At 43.6% G+C, this 20,796-nt stretch overlaps 1 protein-coding gene across 1 annotated transcript; it reads left to right on the top strand.

The window, feature by feature from the left end:
• The first annotated feature begins 6,128 nt into the window (after nucleotides 1-6,128).
• On the top strand, nucleotides 6,129-9,273 carry LOC103654475 (F-box protein At-B). Its single transcript, XM_008681303.2, has 4 exons — nucleotides 6,129-6,499; nucleotides 6,616-6,818; nucleotides 6,980-7,064; nucleotides 7,272-9,273. Exons 1-4 carry the CDS (start codon nucleotides 6,299-6,301, stop codon nucleotides 8,595-8,597), a joined length of 1,815 nt encoding a protein of 604 aa, XP_008679525.1. The 5' UTR covers nucleotides 6,129-6,298; the 3' UTR covers nucleotides 8,598-9,273.
• The last annotated feature ends 11,523 nt before the right edge of the window (nucleotides 9,274-20,796 follow it).

Here is a 20,796-nt window from a genome sequence, read left to right as displayed (position 1 = left end):
ACTATTGGGTAAGGTAGTCCTCCACTAGCTTTCCTAATTAGTCAGCCAAGGGCGTCGCATTCTACCCTTGTGGTGGCACATGTTTCTCAAGTTAAGCTCCATGTTCCAATTAAAATATTGATCTTGTCATGAACAACAAATAAAATAACAGTATAATTGGAACATGAACATAATGTAATATTAAACCCAAAACCATATATAGCAATAGCAAAAACTACCCAAATAGTTCAGGGGTAAACAAGGTATAAAGATAACCAGACTAGGGTGACCTATTGGGTCCCAACAAAATTAAACCTATGCATGAATAAATGATTATAAAGAACATTATTAGGTAAAAAAAGTGATCAAGGGCACAACTTGCCTGGGACTTGAGATTCCAGGTATCAGGATGATCTTCAGGTGACACATGACCTCGCGCTAGTCGTAGAAATACAAACAAATATGGTATAGACAAAATTAAGATCACACCAAACATAAAAATAAATTGCATAATAATAATCTATGCGTCGCTACGAGATCGCGGGTTCGAGAATCACTAAATTCGGAGTTACGGTTAAAGAATTAGGATTTATTGTAGATCTATGTGGTTTAAATATTGAATTATATTATAAATTGGTTATTATATACCACATAAGAGCATATTCTATGAATAATTAACTGCACTTTAAACTAAGTCAGTACTTGATTAAAGATCATATTTTAGTAAAATTATAACTATAAGATCAGAATTAATATTAGGAAAAGCTAATCCAATAAACATAGATTAATCCAATTAGTTACATAATTATAGAAGTACAAGATATCGTATAATTAATATTGCTATTGTGTAGTAAATATTTCTGAGGCTATTCGAATGGATCAAATTGGAGTTAAAATGAATTAGTTATGATTTTCCAAAGTTTTAAGTGGTAGATACAAAACAAATCAAGCGCATAAATTTAACCATATGTTTCATACTAAAACAAGGTTACTACATGATAAACAATATTATTACAAAATTAATGCCACTGGAATGAATTAAAAAGGAGTTGAAATGGATTTCCTAGGGATTAAACAAGTTCTAGATTTAATTTTATACTAGAAAGTATTTTCTGTATTTATTTATTCAGTTTTCATCGAGTTCTGGACTGCGTGCACAATTTCATAGAAGTGCAGGGGCTAATTCGACATATTCTCAAGACTCAGGATTATATCAGGTGGACGACGGTTTAAATTTAAGATAAACCAGGGGCTCTTTAATAAGTTTGCAGCGCCGAAGGGGTATCGGGGACCCAGAGCCGCCCGATCTAGATCCGGCGACCCAGATTAGATCGCGCTTTTAATGAAATGGTATGCAACCGTACCATCAGATCCTAGATCGACGTCGTGGATTTAAAGTAGCGAAAACCAATACAGCGCGTAGGATCAAGATCGCATGGTTCACACAGGCCTCACCCAAACCGGTACGACCGATTTAATTGCAGCCGCTTATGCTGAGATCAATGAAACACACAACATCATCCCATGCTCTAATCCTATCCGTTCTCATCAGATCCAACGGATCATGGCTTTTCCCCAACCTTGGGCCACCACAGTGGCGGCGCCGCCCATAACCACCGTTGAGACTCCACCGAAGACCCGACGAACGGTGTTCCGGCGCCCAAGACCTGAGCCTATTTGGTGTTATTTGAAGCTGAGGAAAAGGAGAAGCTATTCGAGGGTCATACCACACATTTGGGGTAGCAGTCGATGCCGGCCACGGTGGAGCGCGGTCAGTGTCAACGAGGCATCGCCGACGAGCAATTCCAGCGACGAAGAGAGCGAATCCACCCAGACGAAGCAATGACTATATTTCGTGCGACATGATGAGGCTCACTGGTCCGATTCTAAAGACCCGACCCTACCATTAGCTCGAATCACCCGCAGCGGCACCACACATTCTCTCTCTCGTGATGGCGACCCTCTTTTGCGCGGTGGAGCCACCCGGCGGTGATGATCGGTCCATGGAGCAGAGATGGGGGAGGAGGCGCCCGCAACACATATTTATAGTTTCCAGCGGAGGTTGGTTCATGGTAGTTGCAACGGAACCCAGTGATTCCGCGCGGGTGGGTGTCGTGGAGCTCGGGTTTGTTACGAAGCTCACGACGTGGGAGAAACAGCTGACGAGGCAGGCCCACCTGTCATTAGCAGTAATGCCAGCAAGCGTGGGCGAGCTAGTGAGATTGACTACCAGGCCCCACATGGCAGTGCCCAAGTAGATCACCACGCGTGGGCAGACAGTCAGGGTGTCGGTCCCACCGGTCAGTGCCACGGGCGCGCATAGCCACGGGAGTGTGGGGCTGACCTGCGGGTCCCCCATGTCGGCACGGGTGAGTGCGCGCGGAGGCAGCCCAGTTGGACAGGCGTAGAGACATGGGCTGGGAGGTGGGAAAACCGACCCATGAGATGGTTTGATCCTTTTCTCTTTTCTATTTTCCATTTGAAGCATTTAAACCAAATTTCAAATCCCTATTTTGAATTTCAGATCCCAAGTGTCAAAACTAATACTTATGTGATTATGAACTTTACTGTTTATGATAATAATATTTATTCTTTTCCTTATTTCTTCTTTTATTTTATTTTCTATTTTTTTAGTTTTATTCCAAATTCCAAATTCAAAAATCAAATTTGATTTAGAGTTCAAGGTTTCCAAGATTAAATGCACCATCAAATGAAACTCCAACAGGATGTGCATAAATACATACATATGTTTAGTTTTGTTTATTTTATCCAAATATTTTAAGTATACATTGCACACACGTAAAAGTTATTCCCTCGAATGTATATTCCATTTAATAATATGTTCATAGTTAATTAAAAGAGGAGATTTTGTGGTGTATAATATTTATTAAGGTATTTCTTAAACTTAATTATTTTCAAGAATATCTCTAACCACATTATTCAACAAAGGTTGGTTTAAATTATATGAGGGTCTTTTATTTAATCTCTTATTATAAAAGACTTAAATCTTGGAATATTCTCTCCTAGGTCTCAAAGTAGATTTTTTTCTTTGATACAAGTTTTGGGCTTTACAAATCCTACCCCCTTAACAGAAATCTCGTCCTCAAGATTTGTAAGAAAAGGGATACAAAAGGATTAGTTTGTAGTCAATAGTGGGTGATTAAGAGAGCATAGGTATCCAACTACTTATTATGTAGGATATAAGAGATGGATAGGTTGGGGCAAGAATAGTCTAGGGTAAGAAAGTTTATGGTGAGAAAGAACTCCTTGTTGGGTGGTAATGCATCTGAAGATCGAGTTTGACTTCTCTCCTTCCTTGACCAGGTTGATCTTGTCCTTTTCTGGTCTTAATCTCATTGATTCAAGGTTAGTGTATTTTATCAGAGTTGAGGGAATATGGTTAAGATAGATATGGGTGAGATAGACTACATGATATAGGTTAAAATCTTGTTTGATGTTAGGTGGGGATAAACAAATCATGCAATTCATCATGACTTTATTAGTTGGGTTAACTCTTATGCTCATGGTTGAGTTTGTCTAATGTGCTAAGTTAAGTTAATACCTGGCTAGTAGGGTCCAATCTCTTCTACCAGTATCACTAATCTATTTAAGTAGACCACATTAGATTAGTTTAGTATTATAGAGCTTTTTTTTCTAAAATAAGGGTTAGAATGGATTAACTAGTGTTCTTGCTTTTGTAAACTAAAATGATAGTTTATATAATGTCAAATACATTTTTCTTATTAAAGAATTATATCATTTGTTTCTAATTTAAAATGACTTAGTTAGTTTTTTCTAGACATGATTAATCTTTTCCATCAAATTGAGTCCATATTATTTATCACTTAGTTTTTTCTAAAGAATAAACTAATAAAATTAGTGTTTATGTTCTTTAATAATAATTAAAATGCTAGTTTACATATTATTTTATATAGCCTTCTTAATAAAGAATATAAGCCATGTACTTTCTAATAAAAATAAAAGATAGTCGTTTGTTGATTATCTTTTGCATAAAAGTTCACTTAAGGCATATATCATAGCTTTTCATAAATAGGTGTTTAATAATAATGATCTTTTCACATAAACCCTATTTAGACTTATATCTTAATTTGTCATAAGTGATTGTTTAATAATGTTTTATAATATGTTTCATAATGCTTCATAAATTAATAATGTGTTTCGTAACTCATTAACCTTAGATATATAACGTATATCTTTTCTAAAAGGTTAAAAAGTTTTTATAATGTTGTAATGGGTTTTATCATATTATGAACCCTTAATTTTAGACATACCACATATGGCTTTTACAAAAGTTTAAAATGATAAACCTAATAATTATATATTTATAATTAAGATAATTTCAAGCTTATGTCTTGTTTTATAAAATATGAACCAAACCTTTTAAAAAGAGCGCCTTCTTGTTATAACTATTGTTTGTTATGTTTTTGAAAAATAAATGTTCTTTTCGTTATGCTTTCTTTTAGCTTTGTCTATGGTGAATGTTGTATGTTATTAAGTGTTGTTTGTTTCTTCTTGTTGGTTTGTGTGATGTTTATAGATTGATCAAGTAGTTGAGAATCAAGATCTATTTTGTGGAAGAATTTCAAGTTTCTTTAAGCAAGGCAAGTGAACTTCTCCCCCTTCATATTCAGTCTGATCCCATACAATACATTTAATAAAGTTTAATTTTGGATATGTGCATAATTTGATGGGTTACCTATTCAGATACATCTAACCTTTCCAACCTTATTCCTTGTTTAACCTGGGATTATGATTTAATCAAATAGCTAAGCTATTGCTACAACTTTATTTTTATGATATCACTCTTTAATCATATTAACGTTCCAAATGATAAGTTTACATTATTGTTGGTAATATGATGATTAAGCAAGATTATATTGTGATAATTGAAACATGGAGTGACCACCCAGGAAAACAATGCAACCACGAGTGCTATCATGGCTCTGGCTTTGGTAATGAGCTATGTATGCTTAGTGCTTAGCAACCTTACCTGTAAGATTGGCAAGAGGGGGCGACAGTGGTTTGGTGGCAACTCACGTTAACATGGGGGTGGTAGTCTTGGCTAAGGTACCTCACCTAGAGGGCACCAATACTGATGTGGAAACCTTAGCGGGTTGCTTTTGTATTAAGTGTATTATGTGAAAGCCTCATAGTGAATCCCTAGCCATTCACCTCGGAAGTGTTTACGGGTTTGGTTGACCCAGGCTAGAGGGGATACACGGCTTGTGGGTAAAGTTGTACCACCTCTGCAGAGTGTAAAACTGATATATCAGTCGTGCTCACGGTTATGAGCAGCCTGGACCCTCACATGATAATTGAACTTGAAGATGAAAATAAACCGTGATCGTTTTTGTTTAAGCGGTATGCTTAAGTGGTTTGCTCAAGTGGTTTTGAGCTTTATGCTGATGATAAATATGCTGATTATGAATTATATGCTTAATTAGGTTTGATATATACTTATACTTAGTAATCAGGTGTTGATAATAAAATGTTGACCAACTAAAATGCTAACCGCATTAAAACTTTAGTCTTACCTTGTTAATCTTGCATTTTCACCCCATTTGCTGAGCCCCCACCATAAAATGAGCTCACCCTTGCTTAATTTTGATCAAAAGTTTGCAGATGAAGATTATGATGGTGAAATTGATGGATGCTAGTTTAGTGATACCCCGATCATATTTTTGTGGAAGGATGTCCATGTTTCGCTGTACTTTGATGAATAAAGGTTAAGACATTATGTCTGTTCAAAGTGTAATATGTTAACATAATCTTTATTTACGCTTTTATGTATTGTTCTTTTTGATATATTATATTTGTGACGTTAATATATCTGTGAAATTAGATCCTGACACACCTACATTCAGTTTTACCCTTAAAACGGGTGTGACAATATTCCCAAAACATGCATCAATCCCAGATTTTTTTTTACGGAATTATGCTTCACCGGAATCCTCTAGACGCATGTAGCGGCTTGGCTGCTTGGGCAAGCTAAGAGGCAGCTTCGTCCGTTGATGGAACATCTTGCACACGATATATTTTCAGAACTGCGCGCGTTTGCGTCCCGCTTTGACGCTTCGTAGAGTAGTAATTCCTTACACTCTACCGAGTGGTAGCCCAAATGTCATGGACACACTCCTAGACCAGGTATCCAAAGTCCAAACACCGTGCTCGTGTGGGCCCTGAGTGCCAGCGGCATATCCTGTGATTCTCGCACCCTACTCCTCCAGTCCTCCTCTCTGCAGATCTGTGCGTGTTCTTCTCAATCCATTCCAGAGTCCACGCTGCAGAAGCCAAGGGGATGGAGGTCACAATAGCGGAGAAGAAGCCCCGGGCCGCCGGCGACGGCGGCGGCCTGGTTGAGAGGCTCCCCGAGGCGCTCCTGGTGGAGGTGCTGGCCCGTGTCGACGTCGACGGCGCCTGCTCCGCCGCTGCGTCCTGCCGCTCGCTCTACGCTGCCGCCAACGCCGTTCTCCCCGCCCTCACCTCCATCGACCTCTCCGTGAGCTTCAGCCTCCCCTTCTCACCCACCGCCCGCCAAACGGGTTCCTTTCCCTTCCTCCCCCACTAACCCCCCACTCTGGGGTTTCGGTTCGGTCGCTCGCTCGCCCGCCGCAGGCCTTTGCCCCGTCGAACGCCATCCTCAGCAGGATTCTCGCGGGGAATGGCGCGGTCCGCAGCCTCACCGTCAACTGCAGCCTCCTCGACGACTCCGCCGCCTCCGTCATCGCCAGGGGTAGCCTGCGCGACCTCTCGCTGCTCAAATGCTCCTTCTCGATGAGCTTCTTTGTGGCTCTTGGTGGGGCATGCCACGATTTAAGGTGTGCTTCTTCAGCACTTTCTGGTTCATGTTTTTGTGTATGCACGCGGATGCAAGTTATGAAATTGAACTATACAAGTAATGGTCTGGAGTTTGGGCTATTGCTTTCAAGCCATAGTGATTGACAAGTCCAAGCATTCTTTAACCCAAGTTTGAATGTAGATCGTTGAAGCTGGAGATGGCGGTTTGTCCATACACTCTATATCCTTGCCTAGCACCTGTCTACGTGGGATGTGTTCACTTGGAGGTGAGATATTTGTCTGATATGGATATGATATTCTTCCTCACCTAGAAACATGGCAATTTTGTAGAAATAATTGGTTGCTTTCATTGTCTTTCGATTTCCAAGCTTTACATGGAACTGCATATGATTAACTGTAGCCTTTGAATAATGTTATTGAGCATTTGGCTGCTTGGTCTAAGCAGTATTTTTTTTTTCCAATGTTCAATACAGACTCTTTGGGTGAAGTTCCCTCTGCTAGATCCACTCACCACTTTTCGCAGTTACAAGGCTGGATCACCTCTCATTCCTAGTAACATCAAGGACCTGTTGCTACAACCTGTATCTCATTCTAGGGCAAAGACGGTCTTCCTGAAAACCACATCTCTGAACAAACACATCACTGACAACTTGGAATCACTCTCTTTAGTTCTTGACATGGTAACGGATGAACTCGTTATGTTGATCACCAGTAATGTCCATAAGTTGTCTGAGCTATGCCTGGAAGATGAACCTGATACCCAACCAAATTTGCCTGAAGATTTGACCAATGTGGGGCTTCAAGCACTTGGCTTGTGCCACAACTTGAAACATTTGTCTCTGACACGACGTTCCTATGACTTCAGACGGGTAAACGACTTTGGGATACTGATGCTTGCTGACGGATGCAAGCAACTGAGAACCATTAGACTTGGTGGGTTTTCTAAAGTAAGTGATGCAGGGTATGCAGCCCTTCTCCACTCTGGAAAGGACCTGAAGAAGTTTGAGGTCAGCAATGGCTGGTGCTTGTCAGACTTGGCATGCCTAGATCTTGATAAGGCAGCTCCAAATATTACAGAAGTGAGGTTGCTTAACTGTGCTCTCCTAACCAGTGATACAGCCATATCTCTAGCACCCTGCACTAACTTAAAGGTTCTTGATCTTTCGGGTTGCAAGAGCATTGCAGACTCTGGCTTGGTTTCCATCTCACAGCTTCCCAACCTAACTCTACTGGACCTTGCTGGAGCTGACATTACTGATGTGGGTTTATCGGCACTCGGTAATGGGAGGTGCTTGATATCTTCTTTGTGCTTGAGAGGTTGCAGAAGGATCAGCAGTAATGGAATAGCTTCACTGTTGTGCGGGGCTGGCACCATCAACAAGACATTAGTTTCGCTTGACATCGGAAATGTGCCAAGAATATCATGTCGGGCTGTGACAGTGATTGCTAAGAACTGTGAGCAGATAAGCAGCCTGTGTCTGCGGAACTGCCTCCTCATAACCGATTCATCTCTCGAGGTGCTAGGTTCTATGGGATGCGACTCCAGTAAATGCCCCCTGAGAATGCTTGATCTTGCCTACTGCAGCAAACTGTCTCGAAACTTCCTGAGACACTTTGAGCCGCCGCTGTTCCGAGGACTGCGGTGGCTTGGCATCGGTAAGAATGTAGCTCAACGTCGTGGCTGCAGCCTGACAATTGCGGAGGTTCTGGAGCGAAAGCCAGGATTAACCATCTGCTGCAACGCCTGCGACATGGGCTGCAGGAACAAGTGCCATCCAGACATTCGTTTTCTTCAGTAGATGTGCTGCAAAGGCTGCAACATGGGCTGCAGGAACCAGTGTCATCCAGAGTCCAGACATTTGTTTCCTTAAGTAGATATGCAGGATTAAGGGTCTGTTTGTTTCAGTTTATAGATTTATATGAGATTAAAGGATCTGGATTATATAATCTAGATTAGATTATTTGGGTGTAGCTGTTTGGCAACCTAGTTTATTGAAAAATTCAATTATTGATTTTAGTCATATGTTGCGTGGTGGGAGCAAGAAAAAAATAGATGAAACATTTTTTTAGGTAAGGAGTGACAATGGTGAGTAATATCTTCTGAAGTTGCTATAGGTAGTGAGTCTAGATTATTTAAGCCAGATTGTATAATCTGGACAGATTATAAGCTAAGACAAACAGACCCTAACCCATCTGTGGCATGGGTTGCAATAGAAGTGTCAACCCAACATTCGTTTTCTTCAGTACATGTGTTTGATATTGTTGTGAAACGACACCTCTTCACTAACAGATGCCTTTTCAGGAGATGATCTCATCTATTCAAGCATAAGATTAGTGGATTGGATTAGACGGTTAGAATTACTTTCAAAGGGCATGTTCTTCAGGAATGTTCTTCAGGAGAGATATTTGGAATAATGCACACACCATGATCTTATAATTTATTTTTTATATAATTGATTATTTTAGTTTAAGTCATTGATGTTTTTATTCCAAAGCTCTAGGCGCTTAAGTTCTAGATGTGATGTTTTATGTGTATTTTTCTCATTAAATGCATCACACATATGTTCTATGTTTGTTTGTTGGCCATACACATGTTAGCACCATAGTTGCTACTGCGGGATCTACACTAAGTATACACTTATTGATTATCCTCAACATGTGTATCTAACATCACAAATTAGAATATATGGTCTACATCTTTTTTAAAAGATGACTATCATCAATTCACATTTCTATTGGTCATACACAAGATAGCACCATAGTTACTACCGTGAGATCTATACTAAATTTACAGCTTAGTGACTATCCTCAATGTGTGTACCTAATTTGTTTGTGAATTAACTGACATCTATATCAATTTTGATTACTACCTTAAGTTAAGATGCTTTATACAAATTACATAAATTACTTGGCATCTAATATTAACTTGGATTATTCCCAATTTGAGGTCTACGCCTCTATGGTTTTTACTTCCATTATGATATTATGCACATGATATTTTTACAACATCATTGATACGTGATTTATATTGTCTTCATTTTGCATCCCATTATAACAGACAACATTTTTAAGTAACTCAAATGTTTCAATGATAGTAAGAGTTTGAATAACTCGCTCTAGGTTGACACAACTATCTCACATGGGTTGTGGATGTAAAAGATAATCTTGTGTATTGTGATCTTGCTAGCACATGAAGAAGGCTAACCTCCGGATGATGCCAGGACACATTCAAGAACCTTGGTATGAGAAATGATTGTGAGACCTAACTAAGAAATGATTGTGAGACCTAACTACTAGGACCATCGCTCCTAAGGCCTCATGCCCCGAGAACCTGCTCTGCCTTTGGCCAAGGGGCCTAACCCTCTAGGGAACTTCATCTCGGGACACTCCAAAGAAATAAGATATTTATACCATGTCCTACCAGAACAATCAAAGGCCTCAAGGCCCTCGACATCCTGAGGCACTCTAAAGTTCGCGACACTCCCCTACTTTCAAGAACCATAGTTTGCAATGGTCCAAAACCTTGGGTCTTGTGCCTTCAGGTGCCCCCGACTAGAATGATCTAAGTAGGACCACATACTCTAGGGCCCTCATGATGAATGATCTAAAAGTTAGAGCCCTTAAGGGCTTAGGGTATTCATGATAAACACTTAGAAGCCCGAGACTCTCTACTAGTCCTCAAACCTCTAAGGTCTCGAGTGCCCTCTATTAGTCCTCGGATCCCTAAGGCCTCTGGCCTCAAGTAATGTGATAAGTTGTGCCTAGAGCTCCCTAGGATCGAAGGCCTCATGTGGGAACAAAGGGACTCTTACAAAAGCTAAGTATAAAGCCACCCACAAGACAAAAAAATGTAGTTGTCACCGCCAAGGACATTACTGCCCCAAAAACTGGGATGCCAAATTTGAGGTCTATTCCTGACAAACCCATAACACTAGCACTTTAGATATGACTCCCGTTTAAATATATGACATGAAACATTACAACCTGACGAAGGTACTATCACCACGACTTAGATGACAGGCTACTCAAGACCACTATTAGGTAAGTGCATTAACTATGTAGCCATTTGTGGGCGTGCCAGTGCATCATAAAGTATTATCAAGTACATATTGTTACTCTAGATATCAAATGTATCATACCCAATGACATGGGCACTTTTGTCCGCTGATATGCCATAACATGCCTACCCCTATGGTAGATATGACTGTCACTAGAGAAGGATATCCTAACAATATACCATGACTGAAGGCATGGTTCTACGTATAACTTCATACCTATAGTTCGACTAACTTGTAGCCGATGAAAAGTTCTCAAGTCGCAAGCGCATTCTGCGCTGGATGTGACACCTACTATTGGGTCTACAGTTACCTAGGGCAAATTCTACTTCCGGTGCTTTTCAGGCTCCCACCTCATCAGGACCTGTACTAGCCCGGTCATGTGTCACCGCTGCCTCTTGCTTGGACACTTTGAAAAATATTGTAACAATAAGCGCTGCGTGCTCAACCTATGACAACTCCTCTGGAGGTCTAAGGCACATTGCATTAATGGATCGGTGGCAAGCAACGAAGGTACTCAAGTTGCGTCGGAAGTTGCTCCCGGTAACTTTGTTAAGGCTCCTTTGCCTTCGGTTACTGGGCCCACACATTCTTCTAGTAAAGGCGACTTTCTGCATTCTGACGAGGCAACTATTTAGTTCCTCCCTAAGTGTATTGCCATCTCCTCGCCCTCTCTGTCGAACCTTTTCACTGGCTATAGTTACTGGTCTGCCTGTTATACCCGATTCCAAACGCCTTTTAGATTCGGACACTGGTTGCTCCACTCTCTTTGTAGTGGGAAAACCCTCTCGTTTCTCACCTCTCGCCACCAACAATGTTGCAGTTTCTACTTGTTGTCTTCGCCTTTCTTGCTCATGGCTAACTTCTCGGTGGACCCTCGCCCTTTCCTATCGTCAGAGTTCATTACCATGGATAAGGATGTCAATCGGCGTGCTCGCGCTCGTATTCACCTAGCTCTAGGACAGGATGTCTGTCGTGATGACTTTGTCATTGCGATAGACGTGGAAGATGATGTACAACCTGCAGATGTCGGTATGTGGGTCCATCGCATTCGATACTTTCCACAAGATGATCTTAGACTTCATGTCCTTAGCTGCTCTGATCATTCGTTTGGTTTGAGAATCTTTGAAATGGGAAGTCTTCTTTAGAAGGATAGATTGATCTCTGGTGATATTTATAATGTGCAAGATATTTTGATGTGTTTTATCTGCCCGGATAGAGCATGTAATTTTCGAGAAGTGGCTTACAACAGAAAAGGTTGGATTTTGATGCTGGGTTTTCCTGTTACCCTTATGAATGATATGTGTTTCCTGTTACCCTTATGAATGATATGTGTATCCATCAAGCTGTAGCTTCTTTTGGCAAGCTTCTACGTTGGCATAATAGCCCTCGGATCAAGTCATATGTCTTGGTCAAATAGTTGTACAAATCTTTCAATGATGTTCCTAGAAGCATTGTTCTCACTCAGGGAGATGACTCTACTGGATTGTGATGTTCCCGGACCAATCCAGTTTACATTCTCTCCCCAAAAGATGATTGGAGGCTTGTGGATATTGATGTTGCCAACCAAGAGGATGATGTCCCACCCAATAGTAACCCACGCCCCTTCCTGAAGAGGACGATGATGAAGATTTCCTTCAAGACGAGGGGGATTTCATGGAGATTGTGGCTAATGCGAATTTGGGTGATATTCAGGGTGCTGCTCAGGGTGACTTGTCTGGGAAAATACTATCCTAAACATGTGACTTGTGAATGACTGGCCACCTTGGCCTAGCAGTCCCACATCCCTCCTCAGATTCATGGCAATCATGAGCAACTTTTGATGGACCCCAATGATAGGCTGATGATGGAGCCAACTCTAGCTCTTCCTCCAATAATTCTTTTGCAAGATGTAGAAGCAGAAACAAATTCCTTTACAAGACTGCTGGAGACTCTTCAGAATTTGGATCTTATCCCTTGTCTCTAGATCTTCAATCCCTAGAAATGTTGGGGTGGTGTGCACCTTTTATGTCTATGGGGTTAAAAAGGCTTCTTAGCCATGCTCTCCCTCACTTAAGTGATGTCTCTTGGTGAGACACCTCATGTTCTAGCCCTCCAGCGCCTGCTACGTCTACTGTGCACATCTAGATTCTTGAGGGGAATATTGATGCTCCAATCCCTGTTAGTGACCAGTCTAGTACCAACAGCCATGGATCTCTGCTGCAGTCTCTTATTCCTCCACCAAAGTCTGCCCAGCCTGATAGTTTGCAATGGAACAAATAGGAAGACTTAAAGCAGAAGCAAGTTGTGAACAAAGTCTATAAAAGGCAGAAGGTTAAGCAGTCCAAGAAGACTGATAAGAAAGACAACAAATCAACACGAAGAAGGTCTGCTCGATAGCCTTATCCAACTCAAGTGAGGAGAAGTGCAAGGATCAATGCCAGAACCAAGGGCCTCAATGTTTCTTTTGACCTTGGTTCATCCTCAGGTCCGGAGGTATCTTTTTTGCATGTGTCTCATGAGTTGGGAGATTTGCATTATCTTAATTCTTTCCTAGGACCTATTATATATATATATCCATCAGTACAAAATCTTTTGGAATTTGATGGAATCTTCCAGAAATTAATGCTACCACCTTGCAGAATGTGGTTGTTGAAAGATGTGGGGTCCCCTTGTGGAGGCATTCATGGAGGTGCTGCTTCGTCCATGCAGCCTGCAGGACCTCTTCAAGCACCATGATGATTTACAGAACCTTAAAATATTTTGTCGAGCAGATGACCGCTGTCTTTTATGCCTTAGATCTTGTTTAGTTGTTTGACATTTTCCTTTGTACCCTTGGGGTACTTGCTGGTGGTCTGTGGATATTGGATGATGAACACTTTGTGATCTCGATGACATTATGGTTATCGTTTAATGGCTGCGTTTCGATTCGATGATGCTGAATATTATACAGTGCTTCTCTGTCGATATTGCTTTGAGGAAGTAGGGTGTTGGGGCTATATCTTTTGACTGTGACTTGGATGTGATATCCATGCGTCCGATGGCTTTATTTTGTCAAGCGATAATTTATGGATGCCAACCTTAGAAAATGGAATGTTCTTAATTGGAACATTAGAGGATTGAATGATGAGGGTAAATGTCGTGCAGTGCGACGGAAAATTAAAGACAACTATTGTTCCATCTTCTGCATTCAAGAAACTAAAATGGAGGATGAAAGGATCACGATGCCCAAGAGGGGGGTGAATTGGGCTTTTCTAAAAATCAACAGTAATTAAAACCTAAGCAAGAGCTAAACAAGAGCCCAACTTCACCCCAACAACTAGCACTAAGAATATAATACTAGAAATGTAACAAAGCTAAGATAATACTTCAAATACTTGCTAAACAAATACACAATGTAAAGTGCTTGAATAAAGTGCGGAATGTAAAGCAAAGTTTAGAAGACTCCTCCAATTTTTCCCGAGGTATCGAAGAGTCGGCACTCTCCACTAGTCCTCGTTGGAGCACCCGCGCAAGGGTATCGCTCCCCCTTGGTCCTCGCAAGAACCAAGTGCTCACTACGAGATGATCCTTTGCCACTCCGGCGCGGTGGATCCCTCGAGACCGCTTACAAACTTGAGTCGGGTCACCAACAAGATCTTCACGGTGATCACCGAGCTCCCAATGCCACCAAGCCGTCTAGGTGATGCCGATCACCAAGAGTAACAAGCCATAGACTTTCGCTTGACCAAGAGAAGCCTAATGCAAGTGGTGTGTGCTCTAGGTGGCTCTCACTAGCTCTAATGAGGACCAAGCGCGGATTATGATTCTCTAATCTCCTCACTAGGCTTTTGGTGCTTGCAATACTCTACCAAGGTGCTGGAATAAATGTGGAGTGCAAGACATTGAATATGGTGGGTGGAAGGGGTATAAATAGCCCTCACCCACCAACTAGCCGTTACAGGCAACTTGCTGCGCGATGGCGCACCGGACAGTCCGGTGCGCCACCGGTGCGCCAACGGTGCGCCACCGGTGCGCCAACGGTCACTTCCAACGGCTAGTTCTGACAGCTAGCCGTTGGACTCATGGCGCACCGGACAGTGAACAGTTCACTGTCCGGTGCACACCGGACAGTCCGGTGCGGTGTCCGGTGTGCCGCTAAAATTCATTTCCGAAGGCTGCGCTCTCGGGTTTCTGCGACTGGGAGAGTCCCTGCCGTGGACCAGCCTGGCCCACCTGGCAGAGGGTGCACCGGACAGTCCGGTGCACACCGGACAGTCCGGTGCCCCAAAGCCAGAAACACTCAATCTTGTTTTTCAGCTGATTTTCAAATCGGTTTTCGTTCTAACTTGTGTGTGAGTTCTAGAGTGACACCTAGCACTGTATATGAGTGTGATTGTGCACCAACACTACACTAGAACTCTCTTGGTCAAACTACTCATCGACAACCCCTCTTTATAGTACGGCTAAAAGAGAATAAAAGACCTAACTAAATCGCGAGTGTCCACATCTCCTTGACACTCGGACTCCGTAGACCTTCACCTTTTGTTCCGTCTTTTTAGCCGTCGCTTCGAGTTCTTATTTCCGGGATTGTTTTCACCGTTGGAGTACTTCTACCTGTCATGCGACCTAACTTACCATTTGTCTCTGCAAAACACACGTTAGTCACATATAATATTACGTTGTCATTAATCACTAAAACCAACCAGGGGCCTAGATGCTTTCAATCTCCCCCTTTTTGGTGATTGATGACAACCCTACAAGTTTTGTGAGAGTAGTTTGTTTTGAAGATTCTATCAATTGAAAGAATGGTTAGTTATACTCAGTAATTTTTGAGAGAAAGAATGTGTACCATAATAATAAGAGTGAGCGCATACACATCATAAGATTCTTGTTCATATAAAAGAGAAAGTAAATTAATGAAACAAGAACTAGAAGACTGGTGATATGATATAAGGTGAAAACGTAATACACACAGTCAACCATAAGCAACGAGAGTATATGACGAGTTTGTGAGCCAAAAAACATCAAGCTAGAACAGAGAGTAGCAGGCACAAATATTACATCAAAAGGACACTGACTCTCTACTAACTCTCTAACTCCCCCTAGCTCTCACAACTCATATCTCTCCCCCTTTGGCGTCAAACACCAAAAGGGACCTGAACCTAAACATCTGAAGCAGGAGGAGGCGGCGGGGGCGCATCCGGTCGAGGTCGAGGTAGCAGAGCAAACGCCGACGGAGGGTCAGAGTCAGTCTCGGATCCAGGATCTGCGGTAGAAGCTGGAGCTGGTACTGACTCGGACGCAGGCAGCGCTGCAGGAGCTACCGGAGCAGAAGCAGTCACAGATACTGCCACAGCGGTAGTGGTAACAGCAGATGCTGGTGGCACTGGCGGCTGCGGGCAGACAGAGCTGAGAACTGGAGAAGTGAACGCCAAGGTGACCGGCCGGAGCGGAGAGGTAACAGCAGGGGGTGCAGACAAGATCGAAGGCACCACTGGAGCATGAAGCGAAGAAGGCGGAGCAGACTGAACTGGAGGTGCTGAGATACCAGAATGCTGAAGCATGAGGGCCATGAATGCCCTATTCTCTGCCCTATCCTGAATAAGCTGCTGCTGAAGAGCATCCTGCCTGTCCTGCATGTTCTGAAACATGGAGAGCATCCTATCTGATAAACGGGCCTGCTCGGCTGCCAGGTGAGCCTGCTGCTGAGTGAGAGTCTGGAGAATCGAAGCAAGAGCAGGGTCCATAGCCTGAGGAGTAGCAGGGGCAGCACTAGAGCTCCCAGCCTCATGATCATGGGAGCGTGGAGGCATAGGAGGCGGAGGCGGAGGAGGAATCCCAAAATCATCATCATCATCATCATCATCAGCTGCTGCACCCTGGGTGTCAAACTGTCGAAGTGCAGCATCCTCGGCCTGAGTGTCAAACACAGGAGCATAAGCTGGCACTGGAATCTCAGGAGCAGGACGATAAGATCCAAATACAAGGCGTGAGGCCTCAAGGGTGCTCTGAAAACGAGGTGGCTGGATCAGCTGCGCAAAGATGTGGCATAAGTAGTGAGCATAAGGTAGCTGCCGTCGAGCACGAATCCCATCCAGAACAGTGTCCTCAATCTCACAGATCAGAAAGTCCACAACATCAAACTCAGAGTGGGATACCAGGGCACCAAGGAGCCAAAGCTGAATATGAGTGGTAGCCTCCCTGTATCCCATCCTAGGCAGGAGTGTCCGTCTGACGAGCTCATATAAGTACTTCGCTGCAGTAGTGAAGTCTGCTGGAGAACGTCGCGACCCATCTGTGAAAGGCGGGCGGAACAGAGCCGCGACGTGAGCTGTCCCTGGAGCCACACCGTCGTGAGGGCGACGTGGAGGATCTGAAGTGCCGTAGCAGAGACTGTGGAGGCGAGTCGTCGACTCAGGGAATCCAAATAGCTGTCGGATCTGACTGGCAGTGATCGTGACATCCTCGCGCTCAAAGCGGAACCTCATCCAATGATGATCCGGGTCAATCCAAACAGAGGCATAGAAAACGCGGACCCACTCCTCAACATATCTGCCGCTGATAGTCAGAAAGGACAGAAGACCTGGCAAATAGGTGAGATGTGCCTCAGACTCAGCACCGGCTGCAAGCAAGAAAGCTGGAAGATCCAATAGGCGGTGCACTCGCAGCGCAATCTGAGCTGACATCTGAGCCCTGAAGAATGACTCCTGAATCCGTGTGCTGAAAAGAACTCCTGCTGCTGGGTCTCTCTGAGCTGGCAGTCAAGACTCCACGGGTACGTACCTGAACCGACGTACCCGGGCTGCAGTAGCACGCTGAAGATCAAACAGACGAGGATCCGAAGCCAGAGGACGAACCTCAGTCTCATCACGCTCCCGGAAGCGAGGTGGAGGGACAGGTGGAGCAGAAGCGGGAGCGGGTGCAGGGGTAGCAGTGGAAGCTGGCGTAGTGCTGGTAGTGGGTATGGCAGTGGAGGTGGATGGAGCAATAGGAGTTACTGGAGCAGGCAGAGTGGGTGGCGGAGTGGAAGCGGAGGTGTGAGTGGAGGAGCGAGACCGGGAGGCGAGACGACGAGCACGGAAAGCAATCTGATCTGATGGAACATCCGGCTGATCTCCAAGTGCTGCCTGTGCAGCGGCTGCTGCAGCTGCTGCTGCTGCACGAGCCTCTCTGTCTGAACGCCGCTTCTTGCGGCCTTCCTGCTGCTCCAGATACACAGTCTTGCCCTTCACCTGCCTGAAGGGGCGACGAGGGTCCTCATCGTCGCCACCCCCTGATGCCGACGCATTCTTCGTGCGCGGTATCCTGAACTAAAGTCTGCAAAAGAGATAGAGAGACTAAGCACAGAGCAAAAGTGACCGATAGATTTAGCAAAGAGTGAGATGTCTACCTGGAAAGCTCACACTGGAGGTGACGATCCAGGCAGGACGGGAGACGGCACACGGTCACACAAGGTCACTGAAATGACAGAAGAGGTGAGCACGTATTAGTCACATAGTCATAAGCATATGAAATGTGAATAAATACATACACAAAGAGATATGGCACGAGACGGGACGATCGATAAGTCAAATGCCGTGAAAACGACGTTTGACAGACAAATAGAGACATAGGATGATTGGAATTCAAATTGAGGCACAAAACGATATGGGATTGAGCCGATACTTCACGAATAGGTTTAGATAGGTCAATATGAGTGAAGTGTGTGCTTGGTTTGAATTTTGGCGAAGAAAAAGGGTTTGGGGCACTCGGCTCGGGAACGATCGCGCAAAACGGGAATTTTGGTGAAATTTAAGCCTGGGATCTCGGATTGGCGTGAAATTTGGCAAGTAGGTTACTGGAAGTGTGGTGAAGGTGCCTGAAAAATTTGGGTTCAATTGGAGCAAGTTTGGCTGGTTTGGGCATTTCACCGAGCACGTGGTGTGCGGGGATCTATGGTTTTAGGGAAATGGCCATTTGAGGTGGGAATGCCCTCCCGAAGGAGCTAAGAGTTTGCAGGGATACACAAGGGAGGTACATGAACTCATTCCATCAATTGGATTCACAGGAATTTACAGATTTGGAAGATTTGCAAAAGGGGGTGGTGAATGGAATGCCACAGAGACCTTCAATCCGAGAGCAGGGAGATTGAGGGAAGGAAAGGAGCTGCTCACCGAGGGGAAGGGCACGGGCGAGGTCGCCGGAGCCAGGCGAGGACGGTGGCCGCCGGTGAGAGAAGGACGCCGGCGGGCGCTGGGAAAACGCCGCTGGACAGAGAGCACGGGCGCTGGCTGGGAAACAAGGGGCTTCTGGCCCGGCTCGGTCGGGCTGGGGGCGGTTTTTTAAAACGCGAGATGGGCACACCGGACAGCCTACAGTGCCTGTCCGGTGCACACCGGACAGCGCACAGTAGCTGTCCGGTGAACCACCGGACAGCGCACAGGAAAAGAGGAATTTTGCGCGCGGCTGCCGGTGCACCGGACATTGCACAGTGCAGTGTCCGGTGCACACCGGACTGTCCGGTGAGCCCAGACAGAGGGGAGTTTGGAAAATTTTGAATTTTTCTATCTAACTCCTAACCAAACCAAATCTCAACTTATAATCACACAAAAGAACACTTGTTGGGACAGGTATTGGCACCCTCATATACTTTTCAAAATATTTTGCCATAGGCTAGATAATTTTTAGAGAAAATAGGCAAATGGTGAAATTTGCATTAGTGCTTGCACTAGGGGTTTTCAAGAATGGTTTGAGTTTTGAATACTCCCCCTAAGTGCAGTACCTCATGCATATTTCAAGAACCAATAATTGCATGAAAAGAAAGAATTTAAGTGCTAAAGGCTTAAAAACTAAGACTTGTCAAGTTTGACCCGAGTTGAGCTTTTTCACTCGCTTTATTGGCGGTTATCTCAACTAGGTTAGACAAGCCCTAGATGCAATACAAGGAATTTAAATATGCAATGCAAGTGACAACACCATTTGACATTTCACATAAAATTTCTGAGATCAAGGATATTTAGTTCATTCCTCAACATGCAAAAGCGGGTCTTATCAAGTGGCTTAGTGAAAATATCCGCTAATTGATCTTCCGACCTCACTCCTTCTAAAACAATATCTCCTTTAGCAACATGATCTCTAAGGAAGTGATGACGGATATCAATGTGCTTGGTGCGAGAGTGTTGTACAGGATTATTAGCAATTTTAACAGCACTCTCATTATCACACAACAAAGGTACTTTTTCTAGAACTACGCCATAGTCTAGAAGAGTTTGTTTCATATATAAAATCTGTGTGCAACAAGCACCTGCGGCAATGTATTCCGCTTCGGCAGTTGACAAGGCAACACTATTTTGCTTTTTGGATGTCCATGAAACTAGTGATCTACCAAGCAGATGGCATCCCCCAGAAGTACTTTTCCTATCAATCTTGCAACCGGCATAATCCGAATCGGAATAGCCAATTAAATCAAAAGTAGCTCCTTTGGGATACCACAGACCAACGCTTGTGGTGTGCTTGAGATACCTAAGAATTCTCTTAACAGCGCGAAGATGAGCTTTCTTAGGATTAGATTGAAATCTAGCACACATGCAGACACTAAACATAATATCGGGCCTAGATGCGGTAAGGTATAATAAACTACCAATCATAGAACGATAGAGAGTTTGATTAACCGGGTTACCTCCCTCATCTAAGTCGAGATGTCCATTTGTAGGCATGGGGGTCTTGATTGGTTTGCACTTCTCCATGTTGAATCTTTTCAACAAGTCTTTGGTATACTTCTCTTGTGAGAGAAAGTTACCATCTTTCATTTGCTTGACTTGAAAGCCGAGGAAGTATGTTAGCTCACCAATCATTGACATCTCGAACTCCTTCGACATCAACTCACCAAATTCCTTGCAATGACAGTCATTTGTCGAGCCAAAGATTATATCATCAACATATACTTGACAAATGAAAATATCACCGTTATGTTTCTTTGTGAAGAGAGTTGTGTCGACGGTCC

Source organism: Zea mays, chromosome 4 (genome assembly GCF_902167145.1).
Source record: "Zea mays cultivar B73 chromosome 4, Zm-B73-REFERENCE-NAM-5.0, whole genome shotgun sequence".
NCBI lineage: Eukaryota > Viridiplantae > Streptophyta > Magnoliopsida > Poales > Poaceae > Zea > Zea mays.
The sequence above is the reverse complement of the archived record's forward strand: the minus strand, read 5'-3'. Positions and strand labels throughout refer to the sequence as shown.